The sequence below is a fragment of the Cryptomeria japonica genome, chromosome 7 (genome assembly GCF_030272615.1).
Source record: "Cryptomeria japonica chromosome 7, Sugi_1.0, whole genome shotgun sequence".
Classification (NCBI taxonomy): Eukaryota; Viridiplantae; Streptophyta; class Pinopsida; order Cupressales; family Cupressaceae; genus Cryptomeria; species Cryptomeria japonica.
The window spans coordinates 697308282-697327958 of record NC_081411.1 but is presented as its reverse complement, the minus strand read 5'-3'; the positions used below and the strand labels follow the sequence as shown (position 1 = coordinate 697327958).

At 35.5% G+C, this 19677-nt stretch overlaps 1 protein-coding gene across 1 annotated transcript; it reads left to right on the top strand.

The window, feature by feature from the left end:
- The first annotated feature begins 3360 nt into the window (after positions 1-3360).
- Positions 3361-13901, top strand: LOC131033067 (BAG family molecular chaperone regulator 4). Its single transcript, XM_057964192.2, has 4 exons — positions 3361-4081; positions 5207-5463; positions 5546-5692; positions 13291-13901. The coding sequence occupies exons 1-4, from the start codon at positions 3880-3882 to the stop codon at positions 13477-13479; spliced, it is 795 nt and encodes a 264-aa protein (XP_057820175.2). The 5' UTR covers positions 3361-3879; the 3' UTR covers positions 13480-13901.
- The last annotated feature ends 5776 nt before the right edge of the window (positions 13902-19677 follow it).

Here is a 19677-nt window from a genome sequence, read left to right as displayed (position 1 = left end):
ACCACACCCCTCTCATTTCCCCCAAAATTGGGGAGAAAAACAAAAGAAACCCCTCTGTTGCTAAACCTACCTCCAAGAAACCCAGGAAAGAACCTAAGATCCTATTAGTTGAGTCTGACGCGGAGGATGGTGTGACCCCGTGGAGGTCCAACAGATTTGCTGGCAAACCCCGTATGAAACAAATTGTTGTGAGGAAGAACTATGTTAATGAGGGCGAGGAAGATTCTGAGAAGGTAGAAAGTGATAAGGTTGAGGATGATATGGAGGCCACGAAGGGCTCAGAGTCCTCCAAGCTGGATACTAATGCCTCTGACTCTGAGACTGTTAAGTATGATAATAAGAACACCTCCCCTTATTCTGCCACTTCCCCCCCGCATATCTCTGAGGAAGATGGGAGAAAGTCTGAGGGCGGATAGACTACTGCTGAAGGTGGAGAGGAGGAGGTGGTGCATTATGCGGGTTGCAATGCTATCTCTGAGGACCTGAATGGAGTGAAGAAGAAGCTGGACTATCCGAATTCCCATGTCAACAAAATTGCAAAATTTGCCATTAAAGTCATGCACTCCTCGGCCACTTCAATGTGCCTGCTGCACTAGGAAAAAGTGAAATAGGGTGGGCTGGAAGGTGACACCACGAAGGAACTATTTGAGTTCCTAGCTGAAGATTGGACTAGGCTTCTGCTCTCCCAACACATAGGAGCTGGAAAACATGATTAATGGTGGATTCTTTTCTTTTTTGTTATAGTTTTAATTTCAGGATCAACTGGATCCCTGTTAAGTTTAATTTCTTTATCAACCATATGAGGCTTGCCAAGACTCTTGCTACTTTCTTTAGTTTTTATAGTATGAACAATATGCTTATCTCTAAAGATAGTTGGTTTAAGGTTAGTAGCTTTTTGTTAATCTGTTGTTTAAGTTGCTAGATGGACAAGATTGTTTTCAATCTTGGGTTATTCTATAATTGTAGGTGGATTTTGTTTTTGATGATTAAAATAGGGATTGACTAACTGTCATTTGACAGCTGTGTTTGTGCTAGTTATGCTCTCTCTGAAGCTTACTGTGTATTCTAGATCAACCACCTTGTTTTAGCTACTTTATTATAAAAAACATTATAATTATTTTTATGTTACTATATTTAATACAATATTATATTATTGTTATTATTGAATTATTCATATTATTATATTATTTTTAATATTAGTATTTTAATATTATAATAAGTGAAGTATTTTTTAAAAGTATTGTCAGTAGGGTGCAACTCCATTTATATTAATATCATAAAAAGGATTAAATAGACAGAGGGGATTTTAGTGGTACAAATGCGCTATCCCCATTCCAATTTATTTCAACCTTTCAACAATCTCAATCGAAAACAGATCCGCATTGTCATTCATGATGGCCTCGAAATCATCAGGTTATATTTCTGGCCAACGCCATATTTGAAGAGTTTCTAGGTTTTGTTCATCTTTCAATTGGAAACAAATCTGCATTGTCATTCATGATGGCCTCAAAATCATCCAAGTTATATTTCTAGCCAACGCCATATTTGAAGAGTTTCCAGGTTTTGTTCTTCTTGGTCTTCATCTTTTCTGCATTCAGGTTGAAGTATCCCAACATGACTCCAGATTTTGGCACTGGCTCTAGAGTATCCACAACAGTCTTCATCCCTTTTGCATTATGCTCATGGATAGTTATAGCAACTAACCTGAAGATGCTGATGCCATATCTCAGGACCTGCACAATAGGATTGAATAGGCTTTCATAGATAGTTTCGTCATGAACATGTCTATTTGCCCAAAAACCAACACCCACAATTTTTATTACTATCATTCTTTCCTCATCATTCCCTTTTGGAATAGATGGGCAATCTACTCCTTAGGAGCCTCTTGAGCCTTTTGAAATATTATTATTATTATATTCTAGATCACTTACAAATATTTTTGCTCATACTAGCATCAACTTGAGACCATCACATGACACTAATATTTGATCATATCGAGAAACCACCTAGAAGTCATATGTGGAAGACTAAGAGTCACAACTTTGAATTCCATATTAGATGTCCCTTTGGAATCTGAGCTTTGATCTCCATAATGAAAACTCAATGCTTTAACCAATAGAACACAACCCCTTGGACAAAATATTATAATTCTATATATTATATTATTTTTATTATTATATTATTAATACTATTTTATTATCATTTTTTTAGATTAAATTTGATTCCTTAAATTTATTTAATATATTATTAACAATATTATTGTATTATATTTAGTTATAATTATAATATATTACATTATTTTAATAAAAAATCACACAAAATACTAGAGTAAACCATATTAATTTAAATCTAGTGAATGTCCCATTCCTTTTAATCACATAATGGGCATTATTAATTTATAATTTTATGTTATATATAATATATATCTTCAAATTTTTTAAAAATATTTAGATTAAATGTAATAGATGTCTCAAATATATTTTAAAAGAAAATTTAAACATACTAAATGTTGACTTAATATGACCTAAAAATTTGTCTAAAATTTTGTAATTACATAATAGATCCATTAAATTAGGCCCATAAGATATTAACTCAAAAATTATATAATTAAATAGTGGATCCATTATATCATGTGAATTATTGACATAATGTAAAAAATACTTTTTGAACAATATAATTAACCATAGTAACATTAAATTCAAGACAATTTAAATCAACAACTCTTTAATAAGTATATAATTATTATAATAAGTGTGATAGTGAAATTCACACTTCCTATAGTCTACTTCTTTTCCCAAGATTCACCTTTGCCCTCACTTTGGTCAAATGAAAGGGTAATCTTTACTTCAATATTATAGCTCAAAAATTGATTGATTGTTTTGTTTATAAGACCTGCCCAATAATATGGCTAGTTTTTTAAGGACTAAAAAAAGTGGTTAGACATAAGCCCCAAAACGCAAGGGACAAAGCAAAGCTCTTTCCTTCAAACCTTGCGAGCCTTTCGGCGAAGTACATGATAGATGTCCCACCGTGGAGATAAAGACAAATGCCAGCAATTTTTTGAACTTTAATCAATTAATTTTTTTAGCCGGTCAAATGAATGCTGGATAGATAATACAGACATTCTGTGTACAAATTGTCGAGTCCTTTGTACAAATTGTCCACTGCTTTCCTCATTGCTTACCTGGACGACAGCATTTAATGCTATTGGATCAAATATTATATTGATCCATCATTTTCAATCTTCCTTTTACATTAATTAGATGGATTGTTTGCCCACCGCCGATTTAATCTCAAAGCTGCACGACAGATAAGCCCTAGCCGCCGGCGCTGGAGCCGGCGCTCGGACAGAACTCTTGTGTACTTCCCCGGAGATACTTTGTGTATATACGTTTGGGCAGAGTGGCCGGACTTGAAGAAAGTGGCGTTATTTTTGATAATTGGCAATATCACTCGTGTTGGATATCTCCGTCACTATATTTTATGTGTATATCTGTCAGATATGCTTTATTTAGCATTTTGCTCTGATATCCATGCAGTTCTGTGCAGGCGAAAGGGGCACATGTCTTCTTATGCAGTAATTTGAAGTGGGTTGGTGAAATTAATGTGAGGAAAAGTAGAGAATAAATTATATTGGAAGTTGGATGATGGTCCCATTAAGGCCAAGTCTTTTTCTTCTCAATTTTTAGGGTTGTTGTATATTAACAAACTTTTTGGTTATCCAGGCTCTGTTTTCAACTACCCCATTTGGATTCTGTTAAATATCCTGGAATTCTTCTTATGTAAAGCTGTGTCTTCTGAACGGCAGTTGGAATATCCAGTCATAATTTTTTGTGGTTAAAGGTATAGACTTTTTGGTACACTCAAGGGTAGTTAGTTATGTTTAGGACCAATTCCAAAGGCCCTATTAGTGGCAGTGCAGAGGGGAGGGGTGATAACATCGATTGGGAATTGAGGCCTGGAGGTATGTTAGTGCAGAGAAGAGACGATGGAGCTGCTGCAGCTGGCCCTATGATTAGGGTCAAGGTGTCCCATGGATCGTACCAGCATGAAGTCTCCATTCCTGCTCAGGCTACTTTTGGTACTTATTTTGCCCATTTCCTTTGCAATGTGGTTAACGAATTGGATATTGGGTATTCGTTTGGCTTTTATGACATGCTCGATTGTGCTGATATTCTAAGGCAGGCTTGTTTTCAAGTGTGTTTTTTTCCTTTGTTGATAGGACTTTGAATCGAGCCTAATGAGATTATTCTCAGCTTTTTATGTCCTGTTGAATAATGTTAATTTTCAAAGGTGGACTCTGGTTCATTTTTCGTTTTATAGGATTTACCATTGGAAAAAACTCAAATGTGGAATGAGGTTATTTCAGTTCTGTCCATGTTGAATTATGGTAATAGAATGGGTTTTGGGGGCATTTTGTGCCATTCCTTTCGATACTGGTAGGAGCCTGTGCATTGGGATATGCATGGAGATTATCCAAGGTCAATGTGTTGAATTGTAGCAATATCCCAAAGCACAAGAGATGGACTTTTTCCTTTCCTTTTTTGGTTCCATGAGATTATGGCTACTCATATGATAACAAATTAAAATACTTTAATGGGACCTAAATATGATACATGCTTTTACATTCTAACTTCAGTATGTGTTTATGCTCTTGCTTCTTATTTTGGTAAACGATCACGGACTGGAAATTTTATTATCAAAGTGAGATTTTTATTCTCTACTAAAAAAGGGCACATGCACTAGGACATGAATCTTGGTCTTGTCCTAGCAGTTGTGCTGCCTTACCAACAGGCCATGTACCTCTAGGCCTCAATGCAATTGAGCAATATTCAGAAGATTGTGTCCAAACTAGCATTCAGAATATATGCTATAATTATCTTCAATTTATGTCTATAAAGGGAACTGACGTGGTCATACTTATTATCCACCTGGTAATGTTCTGCCTTACCAACAGGCCATGTACCACAAGGCCTCTATGCGATTGAGCAGTATTCATAAGATTCTGTCAATACCGGTACTCGGAACATATGCTACTTAATCTGCAATTTATGTGAATCAAGGAAACTGATATGGGCATGCCTATTCTCCACAGATGTAATTCTTTTATGGATGTAAGGAGAGACCTAAAGGTGTTTTCTTTTTCTTTTTTCTCTGTATTCTAGGTGTGTGATGATTAATTCTATATACATATACAAATATACAGGGGACTTGAAGAAGCTGTTAGCCCAGGAGACTGGTTTGGAGCCACAAGAGCAGAGGATTTTGTTCAGGGGAAAGGAGAAGGAAAATGACGAGTGTCTGCATATCGTAGGTGTGAAAGATATGGCCAAAGTGATTTTGTTGGAAGACCCCGCAAGTAAGGAAAGGAAATTAGAGGAAATGAAGAGAAATGAAGACATTGCAAAAGCTTGCCAGAAGGTTGCTGAAGTAAGGGCTGAAGTGGATAAGTTGTCAGGAAAGGTATACATAATTCTTCAAAATTTATATATTTATTTGAGTCTCAAAATTTGCTGGTAAAACTCATGGACATGTTCTTGTGCAGGTTTCTGCTATCGAGATGGCTGTAAGTGGTGGAACCAAGGTTGCAGAACAAGATTTTGTGGTTATCACGGAGATGCTAATGATCCAGCTGCTGAAGTTGGACGGCATTGAGGCAGTGGGGGAAGCTAAGGTTCATAGAAGAATAGAGGTATGCAGTGGTGGGTTTTTGTAGGGACATGCAAGCTGTATAAGTATTTTTGAGAGTGCTTGCCTAAAATTTAAATAAACCAGTTAATTGCATGGCTAATACCCCATATCAAGTGCTCTTTTAGATCTTTTGTTTGCTGGCTTGGCCATTGAGATCCTTTGAAATATCCTTTTATTGTTGCTATGATGTAGAGTTTATATCCTGATTTTTTGGCCTTGGCACTTCACCCATTATTATATGTTAGGAAATTAAGGTTTAAATTTAATAATCTAGTTATTAAGTTAGTTGGGTGGGAAGTTATTCCCATAACAGGAGAATAATGGCTTTATAAAGCCAATACATTGGATGCAGCCGAATGAATATAATGAAATTCTTATTTAATTTTGTCTGCAATGTAAATCATTTGCACTTGTATTTGTGCTGTTCAATATTGGTATCAGAGCACTATTGATCCTCTGTGGCTGAGTAAAGATGATGAGAAAGGTGGATGCTGTGTGGCAGTTTGCTGGGCATTTGATATGAATTTGCTGGCTGCTACTTTTTTTTTCTAGGTGATACCTTGCTAGGTGTATGTGCTTTTGTTAGTTATTTGCTGGGCATAAGAGTGGAAGAGCAGTTTGAGAACCTTTAGGGTGCATAAGGTTTACATTGATTTATTTGGCTTTACACTATATTGTGAAGGTGCATTTTTGGTTGAATTTGACACCTTGTTACATTTTTGGTTGAATTTGATACCTTGTTAGTTTTATTTTTTATCATAGTCACACATATATCAAACAATGCTTGTATTTTCGAAGTCATTTATGCAACACTTGATAGAACTTAGAAGATTCTAATGCTACATTTGAGTAGAAAATACTAAGGGGTCATATTGGAGGTTGGAGGAAATGAAGGCAGGCTAGGTTCTCGCTTAGGGATGATTCATTACATGAGAAACATCTTTTCATCTCTAGTCCCTTTAGGGGCAAGGTGGGGTATGCAGTGATTTGTTGATTTGTGGATAGTTGAATCCACAAACTTGGTTAGTTGTTGGTTTGTGCATAGTTGAATCCACAAACTTGGTTAGTTGTTGGTTTGTGCATAGTTGAATCCACAAACTTGGTGAGTTGATGGTTTGTGGATAATTGAATCCACAAACTTTGGATAGTTGAGTGTTGATTGGGTAATCGGAACATTTGTCCAAACATGAGGAGTTTGGATTGATGTTGATGCAAAGTTGGGTAATCAAAACATTTGCCCAGACATGAGGAGTTTGGGTTGATGTTGATGCAGTGTTGGATGATTAGGGCATTTGTTTGGATAGAGAAGTTTGGGTTGATGCTGGATAATTAAGACATTTGCCTAGATAGAGAAGTTTAGGTCGATATTGATACAGTTTTTTTCTGTTTTCTTTTTTTTTAATAATATAAACCTTAAGGGGATTGTTAGGAAATTAAGGTTTACATTTAATAAATTATTTACTAAGTTTGTTTGGTGGGAAGTTATTCCTGTAATGGGTGAATGATGACTTTATAAAGCAGCCAAATAGTGGGAAATACATTGGATGTAATAAAGCAGCCAAATGAATATAATGAAACTCTTTTTTAATTTTGTTTGCAATGTAAATATTTTGTTCTTTTGTTTTTGTCGTTCAACAACTACATACTTTCAACTACATGCTTGTTTGGATTTAGAAGCCAATAATCATGGGTATTGTTTCTGTTAAAATTCACACAGTTGGATCACTCCAACTAAAAAGACATAAGTTATTGATTTGGGTATGAGTACGAATACAAGTACAAGTACGGCAATTTTTTTTCTTGGATACAGGTATGAGTATGTCCGTATATATACAATATATATGTTCAAACATCAAAATTATGATTATTACAATCCATACAATGTAACTTTCCCATAAATAAATCCATAATTGCCAATAAATGTTCATAATATTGTAATAATGATAATATGATAATAATGTCATGACACAATGAAAATTCAAATTACAAGCCATGACCAATATTTAATCTCCATATTCATCTTCATCAGAAGCATCAACTTCAAGCCCAAGGTCATCATTTGGTTCAACATCATTTGAACCACAATCCATTGGATTGCCACTCCCACTAGCTACAATTTGCAACCTATTGAGTTTGCATACAACATCTAGTTAAAAACTTAGAACATTTATTATAAAATAAAAATATTTGAATATGATTGCATCAAATAGAAAACGGTAAAAATAAAAAATAAAAAGATACATACTTGGGAGAGAATTTTAATTGTAAGAGGTTGCAAGAGAATGGAACCTTGACCATGTACATACCACCACTCTTCAACATCCATCCCATATTTGGCAGGAAGAGCTATAGTATCATGATATTTTGAAGATACGAATTGGCTAGATTCCCTCAAGGCAATATTTCTAGTTTCATCATCTAAATATATCTTTTTAAATGCATCCATATAAGCTAGTAACAACATTCGCATCTCTATATGGTGGCACTCTCCTTGGCAATGCAAGTATCTTTGCGCTATAAAACTTTGGTGTCAAAGTAAATGCTAAGAGATGGGGGAGGTCGTCTTGTTCCAACAGTCAACAACAATTTGTTGCACAAGTTTGAAAAATGTTTCTGTTGGGCCATGTTCCTTGGCCTTTATTATTGCTCTTATTTTCTTCACCATGGAGTCCATGCCATCATAAATTTCACCCAAACATGGGCTATCAGTATCAATTTAACTAATCATGCTCATGATAGGCTCGGGGAAACTCAAAAGATATTCCACACGTGTTGGTGTTAGAAATAAGCCACATCCGGACCGATGATGGACTGGTCCAAGACGAGCCAGTAGCTCAGTGGTAGAGCACTCCAGCAGCGTATGGAAGGTCCTAGGTTCGAGTCCTAGCTGGTCCATGTCTCAACATGGTATCAGAGCCAGGTCCAGGCTAGGAGCCCCAAGCACACGAGAGGTGTGGCTTAAGGGGGGGTGTTGGTGTTAGAAATAAGCCACATCCGGACTGATGATGAACTGGTCCAAGACAGGCCAGTAGCTCAGTTGTAGAGCACTCCAGCAGCATATGGAAGGTCCTAGGTTCGAGTCCTAGTGGTCCATGTCTCAACAATACGATCCCACCAATCATCATCAAGAATCAATGCTGTTACTTTTTTGGGCTCTTTTCGTGTTTGATTGCTTCCATATACTCCACAAGGTGTTGATTACCATATCGCCCAATGCCTCTCACACCTTCACAAGTCGTCTTAAGACAAGTGTGAGATGTAAATCATGTTTTGGCAACCTAACATGGCATAAAAAAAAACACGTCATATATCAACTATAAAAATTAAAAATTAAAATCTAAATTACCTTCAACAACTCCAACTTGGAGAAGGTCCTAAATATGGCTTGTGACATGTGATGATTAGTCACAAACATTTGAATCTCCTCGCCCTTTGTGTAAACTTGTTTGACCCAATCAATTTGTGTGCCAATCTTTTGCATGATTAAATTGAGTGAGTGGACTGCACATGGTGTTACGCAGCCTCCACTATAGACCCAATTGCCTTAACAATTTTTAGCATTGTCTGTTATGACTTGATCAACATTTTGGGGCCCTACCATGTCAATGGATTCTATGAGGATATTGGCAATGAAACTTGCATCTTTCACTTGCCCCTCACAATCCACTACTTTAAAAAACATTGCCCCTTCAAGGGACACTGCTATAACATTGATCAATGGCCTGCCTTTTTTTGCATTCTTTCTATTCATCAAAAATGATGGACACACCTGTTTCTGGCCATGTATCTTTGATCACTCTCAATTGTTTCTCTATGGAAGTTTTCTTCACCAATAAGGTGGTTCACACCTTTTCATACTTGGGACAAACATAATTAGGAGGTGTATTGCAAAGGGTTTGCACCATCTCCTGCCAATAAGGTGATCTAACAATGTTGAAAGGAAGCCCATTGCCATAAATGCAGCAAGCAACACTCTGATCTGCAATCTCTTTGATGTCATTTTTGAAGGCCCTATCCAATGAGCTTCTTTTCAATGTAACCACAACATCCTTTGGTTTAGAAGATGGTGCCATTGCCATGAAGGATGTGGGCCAGCCGATCTTGTGAAGCCACTAGGAGGCCTCTTTGAGCTTGCAGTGGCAAGAGGATGATCAGTCTTTGGTTTGTTGCTTCTCTTGTTGGCTTCCTATTGTTCTCTAATATATTGCAGGATTAGAGCTTTTGGCAGCCCTTTGTTATATAGGCCCTTACAAGCTTTTATTCTGCATGGCGCAAAAGTGACCTTTCACTTGACAGTATGAGCTGGTATACTCTGTGCCACAATGGTTACACCACCAAAGAAAACTCCCACCACCAAACATTTGTTTGATCATTGTTGTATAATGCCAAAGTGGCAAATTGTCATCAATTTTAAAGGGGCTCACTTCAGTTCGGGCCTGAGCAACTGAACTAGAGGCAACGCTTCCATTTGCATCCATTATGTATGAATAATGAACCTACAATGGAAAACTCAGAACATTATTAATTTTTTTTGGCATTATAACCCCCCTATTATGCATACAAAGTATTAAAAAATATTCAAAACTTCTTAAACTTTTTTTTTTAAACTTGAATTTTTTTTTAAAACTTGAAAAAATTCTTAAAAACATGGAAAAAATGATGATTCACTCACCTTTGATGGCTAAATCTTCCTTCTCTAATGATTCCTAAGTCTTTGATGCGTGTCTCACACCTTCGTAGCCTTCACCTTTGAAGAAAAATGTAACCACCTTCAAAACAAGCTTGGAAGAAAAAAATGGTGAAAAATGCAAGCATTGTGATGAAAAATGAGTGAATGAGCATAGAGAAGGTGAAAAACTTGTCAAATGGGCGAATTAGGGTTTGATGAGCTTTTTTAGGTATTAAAAAGTGTTTTTTTGTTGTGGGCCCGTTTTTGGTTACTCATGCTGCTAGATACTCCTGGATTCGGCTCAGATGCGTCCTGGGTGCTTGGGACACACCCAGGATGAACCCAAGTGCGAACCCAGATTGCATTGGGACCTGGATTGGACCAGGATCTCCCAGACAAGAATCCGGTATCATAGACAAAAACATTAAGTGTGGACTCAAACCTTGCCTTGTCCAAGCAGGCCCGTTATAACAGCTACTTTAGCTTTCTGGGCAAGCCAATGAGGGTTTGAACCCACACATCATCATAGCAATCGCTTCCCTTGCAGCTTGATTTTGGCCTACATTGCAATTAAAATTAGTTTTAGGGCTTCATTTGGTAAATGCTTTTCTTAATATGCAGGAAAGTGCAGTATTTGTAAAATATGTTTGGAGCTCTGAAAATCTATTAAGTGTATGATCTTAAAATACTCTTTCAATTATTTTACGAGTGTGGTTATTATATTCCCCTTACAAGAAAGGAAATCCTAACCTTTCTTCCATGTTAAACAACAAGCAAGGGACAGCAAAGGAAGTTGACCAGACCTAGCTTACTTAGCTATTTCATTTTTCTGCTCACAGACTTTCAATTGTTGATGTTAGCTTGGGCATTTCCTCCCTAACTTTTGTTCTGAATTTTAGCATTGCCCGTTGCAGCAGGAGATTGCAGTCTTATTGATAAGTTTATCGCTTAAAGCATTTTCATATTTAAATTTTCCATGTGAGCAGTATTCTAGAACTGTTTGGCTCTCATCACCTCACTGAATGGCTAGTGAAGTCCATTAAACATTAACATTGCATTACTGAGCAGGTGTCTTTGCAAGACAATGCCAATTTATTGTCCATATTTTGGTCCCTAGAAGGCTAGAACTGTTTTGTCCACACAAAATCTCACTGAAGAATTAACTGTTGACTCCTTTTAACGTCATGAAGAATCTGGAGTGCTGTTTACTTCTTTGGAGGGTCTGATTGATTTTTCTCTAATAAAAGCTGTTGTTTTGTCCTTTTGATAGCTTTCTGCAGTCTGCTCAACATCCTTGGTAGTTGTTAGAGAAATCTTCTGTATCTTTCATTAATAATTTCTATCCCCTTGCAATAGTTTCAAAGCAGTGCAGTTTTTTCGTTCGCAAGATTGTTATTTGATTAAGTTCAAGCTCATTTTTCACTCCATTGACTTTTATTGACATGTTTGTACCTTTGACTGGCTATCATGCATACCTTCCTTGGTCTCACAAGATTATTCGTTTGACATGTTTTAACTACACGTATAATTAACAACTTTGCTGCTTGAAGTTCATCAAATCACTTATCATTATCAGCATATATGGTCCAATTTGTCGCAGCTCTCTCTTATATTTCTATGCTAATATATAGCAATTTAAATTTCACCATACTTGAATTCCGAACATGAATTTGCTAATTTTAATAACTATGAAGTTAAACTTGCTTAAGCTATTTGTCATCTTAGATGACTTACTGATATTTTTCATTTTCGTTTTAACACAGTTGATTACTAAGGCTGAACCTCTTTCTATTTGTACCTTATTATTGTTCTGAATCCGTATTTTAATGCTTGGGTTTATGTTCTTTTGGGTGTTGGAGTTTTTGAATCCATCCTGTTTTTGAATGGCAAATTCTGTTTAGGATTTGTTTGCTTGAAATAATCTTGATCGACAGTGGCAATCATTGATCAACAAAATATTGGTAAGTGAACTTTCATCTGTAGTTGAGCTAGATTATGGAGAGCGGTGATATGATCATGTTCATCATTGTTTTTTTAAGGTCGAAAGGGAACTGACATGGGCATACCTGATTAAGCTTAAACTTGTCAGATTTACTATCAATTGATTTTCAGACAGATAAACTCAAGTTTTCCATAATTGATGCTTGATGGTCTAGTGACCCCAAAAGGAGGACACATTTTTGCGCTTCAATCATGTCTGTAACTGTTACTTTTACAAGTTAGATGTTGCTTGGTTGGGTGTGACTTGCCTACTTAGTAACAACCAGATCTAGGCCTCTGGTTTTTCATTATTAATGCTTTTTAATTATAGAGGATGAACTTAGACTGGAGCTTATGCAAATTTGTGAATAAGCTATGCATAAGATGGTGGATAGTTAGGTAACAGATGACATAAGGAGGATCTGGAAAGCAGATTCCAGATGGCCTGGTCTTAAATTTTTAATGTTGCTTAGGATGCACATTGCTATCAACTTATTTTGACTTGTAATTCTTTCAAGTAGTGTTCTATTAACCATGCTTCTACTACATTATCATGAGTGGGACTTGCCTTGATTCCTTTTCTTCATTTGTCATCTTAGTTAATGATATTGGATTTTTTCAGAATGTTCACTGTTTTATACATTTCTCATGCATTTAAACTTTATTGAATGCAGTAGATATGCTCAAGGAAGATTAAGTCTAATGCATCCTATTGTTACAGCTGTTGACATCCTGTGCTACTTCATTGCTTTTAAGATCGCTGTGTTTTGAGATGATATCTTAAAGAATGCTGTTTTGATAGTTTATATAGATTATGATCAGCCGAAATAATCTGGCCAAATTTGAAATATTAAACATAAAAGCTGTTTTTGGTTTGTTTGGGGTTATTTAGCTATATGTTATTCTATTTTCTCACTTTTGATTGAATGTTCAATGGAATCAAATCATAGGTACGAAGGGTTCAGAATTATGTGGATACAATGGATGCATTGAAGGCTCAAAATGCAAATCCTTTGTGCAATAAAACTGTAGCTGTAACCACACAGTGGGAAACGTTTGATAATGGTGTAGGCAGTTTAAACGCTCCATCTGGCACAGCAACTACAAGGATCACCCAAGAGTGGGAATCATTTGACTGAGGATTTCTAAATGGTACATAAGAGTCAAATATACTATTCTTTTTAATTGCTACCTCAAGTGGAAAGCATAAGAAATGGACAGATTGTCTAAAATCTGGAATTTGATGCAATGTGCATGTAACATTAGGTAGGTGGGGTAGTCGCCTTGACTACTTGATTAGAACTGTCAGATAAGGTTTTGTTTACTATACAGCTGATACTCCATATGCTCGTAGAAAAGCTGGAGATTTTTTGTGGTTGGAAAGTTGAAGACTTAGTATCGAAACTCTGTTTTTTAGCAGTTCCGCTACCTGATTGGAATGCCTTATCAGTTGTATGTCTGAGATTTTATCTGTATTCAGATAGATGTGATTTGACACTATGGGTTAGCTTATATTGGACAGTAGTTACTCTCCGCTAATTTATCTGTTTCTGTGTTCTAATTACTGGCCACAGGATTTGCTTTGATACACGCATGCTCATTTTTATGTGTTCAGCCTAGCATTTAGCTAAATTCCTTTTCCAACTTGCTGATAAACTTCTGTCAACGGAACTTATGAAAACTTATAATTTGTCTAAGGTTATTTTACAATGATTATATTGGTTGAGGTATATTGCATTGTGAGCGGCTAATCTCCACACAAAATGGCACTGTAAAAAAACTCCCAGATCTGCAAAACACTGTTTTTTGTCTGATTTTTTGTGTTTTACAGCAATGGGGATGCAGATCATTAAGATTTAGCAACTAAAATTTTTGTGAAATTCTGTAGTGTTTTGCGGATTTTAGAAACTGTACAGTGTGCTGTTTTGTGTGGAGATTCGCTGCGTCTGCATTGCCCGTAATGTCCGAGCAGTCCCTTTGTACAGAAACTGGAAAAAAAAAGAAAAAGAAAAAAGAACAAAACAAACAAACAAAACATCTCTTACCAAAGATGCCCCACTTGACACAACTCCTGGACTGTTCCACAAACCTCTTTTATAAATTTGAAATATTTAATGTTTGGAATGGGGAATAGAGATGCATAAGACAAGTGCAATGGGACACGGCTAATCTCCACATAAAATTAAAGATTTAGGATTGCTCAGACATTACCTCCATTTGGGGTCGAAATTTTAGTTTCGACGGTATACAATTTGATCATTTCAATTTTAATTTTACGACCCGTTATATGAATGATTTACTAGTAATACAATACCAATTGTACAGAACTGAAAGCCAAGAGCTAGATTGCTGACATAAAAACGCCAAATTAAATTTGTTAAAACATTGGCACCAACTGCATAAACATCGTTAAATTGTAGACTGATAAAACTAAATGAGAGGAGCGACAACTTCAGAACCAGTGGAGATGGAGCGATGATCTGGCTTGCTCCTCTAACTGCCATCACAGTAGATGTTTATCGTGTCAGGTATTGGCGTCTAGATTGAGAATATAATGAAATGGCGTTGAGCTAGTTAGGGGAATTTATTCTAGTGCCGAGGGGCCCCATCCGCTAGTTTGTCCTTGACCAGCACCTTTTCTCATGGTACCCAAATCCAAGATACTTGGCGATAAAAAACAAGAGGCATCTGGTTCATCGCACAAGGTTGTGGAAGATTTGAGAATATTAACTGTATGGTCCTGGTTTTGAAATATACATCAGTAAATAGTTTATTTGACAAGCGCAACGCTCGCTTTTTCTGTCGTTAAGGTGGCCGTTTGATCCGTGATTGTCTAATCACGAAAAATAGGTCTGCTCCCCAGCTACATCACACATGATAATAAAATAACTAGCAATTGCACCTCGGTGTGCAATGGTTATCTCGAAGAGGTGTGCATAAGGTCAATCGGTCAGTCATCAAATTAAGTTGTTTGTGCAATAAATGTCTCAATAGAGAAGTGATGACTTCAATCAAGTATGCATCTCTACTTATAAGGAGCAAACCATGATTGAAACAAAACTTTTGATTCAAGAAAATAGTTAGAATCCATTACCAACCCTTGAAATTAAGGAGAGTGTCAAATCTAAAGTCCTTCCATTTTTCTTTTTTTTAGACAAAAAAAATCAAACTAAAGGAAAAATGTGATGAACAAAAAAATAAAAATAGATAAACTGAAAAAATAGGATGATAAAAATTCAATGTTTATAACTAAATAAATGATCCGACTCTAGATGTAATTATCTTGCACGTCTTTTTGTGAATGTAGATTGTCGAGCTCAAAAGTCAATCAATTCGATTCAAATATGGAACATCTTTGACATAAAATCAAAATTTGAAAATTTGAAAACAAAATATCATCTAAAAAATAAATAACTAATTTTTTTTAAAAAAAAATATAGGTTTAGGGTTGGCTACAGCTCTGTAAAACTTGATGATGTCGAGAAGGAAATCTATATTCCCCTCTTTGACTATTGTTTCGGGGGAGAGTAGATTTGAATCTGAAATTCATTTTATTTTGCATTGCCTTGATCTAGGAGTTTGAACAACATAAGCATTATCATTGCTTTCTTTGTTAATAGATATCCGGAAAACATTTCTAAATGAAGAGTTTATATTAAATTAACATATTAAGTATATATTTACTTTCCTATGAAGTAAATGATGTAAAAGTATATATTTACTTTTAAATAAATTTATGTTTCAAAAAATGGGGTCTTAAATTGTTTGTAATTTTGAGTGTTTCTTAAAAAGGAGGGGCAGAGGATTCATGTAATCAATTGAGAGGGTCTTAAAATTTCTGGCTTCAAAATAAACAAAATTTCTTGTACAGCTTCTCTAATCTGTGAGGAATGTTCATGTCCTTCTCATTTGCAAATAAAGATGATTATTGTAGATGTCTAAAATTAATTAAATTAAATATTTAATTTGTTTTCTCTTGTTTCAGTTATTTCTAAAAAAATTGCAAATAGGTGCTAAAATTAGTCTAGCATTAAGAAATCGAGTTAACCCAACAACAAACAAACGTTTTACATTCTTATTATAAGAAATTGTTAAAATATTATCTATTTTTTATATATATAATAACAATAAATTTTATATCGCCTAACCCTAGAAGAGCACCCCTGAAGTGTTGTCTGCCAAAATAGCACCATGGCCATAAATTTCCCAAAAAAAAATAAAAAATATTAGCATGAATAAACTGTATCATGTACAATCCTTTTCGATTGCTACTCTGCTATCCATAGTGTATTATGTTCTCTGCAACCAAACAAAAATAATGATGAAACTATACATTGTTTTGCCATTAGAAAAATAAGCCATCGTCATACCATTCGACTCAGCTGCAGCTCATGGGGCGAACATGAAAGGAGAGGCATTTTATATTTCAACTTAAGACTATTAGGTGTCGCACTTAGCAAAAGCATGATTAGTTCGTGTCAAGGTAACAAATTGAATTATCATTATGTAGTGCATGCTACTAATTTTTCAAGGCGAAAATTCCAAGAGTCATACACCAACAGAATCGCACGCCTTACAGCATGGAAGTAGGGTTTCTAAAACAAAATTACATGTGTTACATGCACACACCATTAATGAAGTTGTAAATAATTTATAAGTTCAAAATTACATCTGTGTTGCAGCACACTCACCATTAAAGGAGTTGTAAATAGAGGCGTACATTTATTGGCAGAAAGCCAAATTTCAAGAGTATATCTACAGATGTAAACCTTAGAGTTTGGAAAATGAGATTTCAATATGAAAATCTTAATCTGGTTTTTAGTCCTGCGCCATTCTAAGGCTTTAAAAAAGTTTGACAGCCTAATCTTTACATGCCTGTATACGTCACACATTCTTTTAGGGAAAATCAAAGTTCTTCAAAAATAAAAACTTGTGGAATATAAATGTAACCCTCTACCCTATAGGACACGGCCCTGGGTCATCACCCTCTTCTGCCTTCTAAAATTTTGATTTTTTTCTTCTTAAATTTCAGTTGTTATTCTCTGCCAGTGCCAAATAGAAGAACCATCCTTGTTCCTGCAACTATATAACAACAAATTAGAATGAAAACAGGAATAAGAGAAGGAAAGCATCTGAAACCCTCAGCATGCCATCGAAGAATATATAAAAAACAAAATGAGAAGGGCGGTCATTGCTGCAAGTATTCGAAAACTCACTCCATCGCCCAGTTGGAGGAACTCATGTCAAGAGAAGTACATGTGAAAAGTAAATAAAATGAAAGCATGAAAAACGAAGATTTTTGCGGTTTTTCCTGCCAACGATGCCAACGTTATCTAACCTAACCAGCCATGAATATCATACATCTAAAATCGATGGCATGCTTATTGGGCAAGCATTGGAAATGAAAACTCAATCAAATGTTGAGAAATACCTCAGTCAGAATCCTCTTCATCCTCATTCTGGAATAGAATTCTCTGTGACACTTTTGACCTTTGGATTCTCGCGAAGCTATAAGTCACCTATTTCACTTGTCCTTCATATTGAAATGGTAAGACAATTAATCACTTCTTAGGTTATGTGGGGAATGACAGTGACGTTTCTGTCAGTAATTTATGTGAGCTCAAACTGTTTCGGCGATTGTGTTTGTTGTGTTCTGCGAAGCCATATTTCATACGCCAACCATGTGGTGGACTTGATTGACAGAAAAAAGAAAATGAATGGTCAGGACGAACTCAATCGTCTTGCAGGGTTAAGCTAAAATGTTAGCCGTTGATCGAAGAAATCAGGTAGTGCATCTCAAATCAAATAAGAGACGTATTCCGGGTAATAAAAATATAATATAATATAAATATTATGGAAGGTGTACAACATTTTATTGCAACAATTACCCTAAAATAAAAGAGAAGTATGAAAAAATAAAGAATCAAAATTACGGAAAAAAAATGTGAAGCACAAGACCACTCAAAATTAAACAATCATGAAACTCCTAGTGAAAAAATGATTTTATTTAGTGGATTACAAATTCTGCTTCCATAGAGGATGAAGTGGCTTAAACATCAATGCTTTATAAATAGAGGATACAGTGGACTTAATGTTAATGCCTTATAGATGTCAAAAAGAGTATATAATGTTAAAGCTATCAATTATAATCTAATAGGAATAAATTAACACCATTACTACATAAAACTAAAAAAAATCATGCACTATCAAAATATAGTCTAAAAGGGTTCCCTATGAACCCAAATTGAACCTTCGAAGGTCCCAAAATAAGAAGTATGTAGCAATGCTTATGATAATTTAGAAATTCTAGAATATCTATATATCAAAATTAGAAGGCATGCATGCTACTATGAAATATGTAGAAAAATAGTTCAATTAGAAAAAATACATTGAAAAAGAATATTTTATGGTCAAAATATATCCATTTTAAATTAGATGCAAAGTGCTTGAGACTGATTGTGGAGCCTTCTCCATAGTCTAAGTCAACAATGTCATCAAATTTAACGAGGTATCTATAGATTTACCAAAAGCATCATATTTAGTTCTACTCAGAACACACCAAAGTTGAGGAATGGTTGCTTTTATGTGGAGTTTTATAGATATAAGCTATGCATCTAATTTCTAAAAGATTAGTTTTATGGCCGTTGGACCAAATTTAATAGCTTCAGTTCCTATCTATTAGTTATTATTGATTTCGTAAAAAGTTGAAAAACTTAAAAGGGATAATGGTGAAATTAGGAATCTTATCACTATATATTGTCTTTGATTATTGAAAGCAACAAAACAAGGGTGCTGACCCTGTACACAAACAATTCGTAGGCTACAAAAAAGAAAAGGCAACAAGACAAGGGTTTTGACCCTATACAAGCTCAGGTCAAATAGGCCAATAATAGCAGGTCAGAAGACCATTGTTAAAAGGCTTATTGAACCATTTACAACACTATAGCAGAAAGTTAGGATCCCAACTCAATAGTGGGAAGAATCACCCACAACACAACTCATAATACTATGTTGGGTAGAAGACTTACCTTTTTGCCTACGACAAATAACGGTCCAGTCAATACTATTATTAGGAACATCATTGCAAGAGGGATCAAGTGGGCAAGTCCCCTTAGAGAGTTTGTTAGCACCTAGAGTAGACTGTTGTTGTAAAACAACACTCGGAGCAAATTGTTGTTGTTCATCAAGAGAAAACTGCTGCTGCAGAATAGGAGCAATAGGAGAAAAGGCTTGAAGGCTAGAGGAGGCCACACTAGGAGGAGAAGAATCCAGAGGGGTAGCAAAGGCCACAACAATAGTAAAAGGCACAACCTCATCCCAAGAGTCATCATCAACAA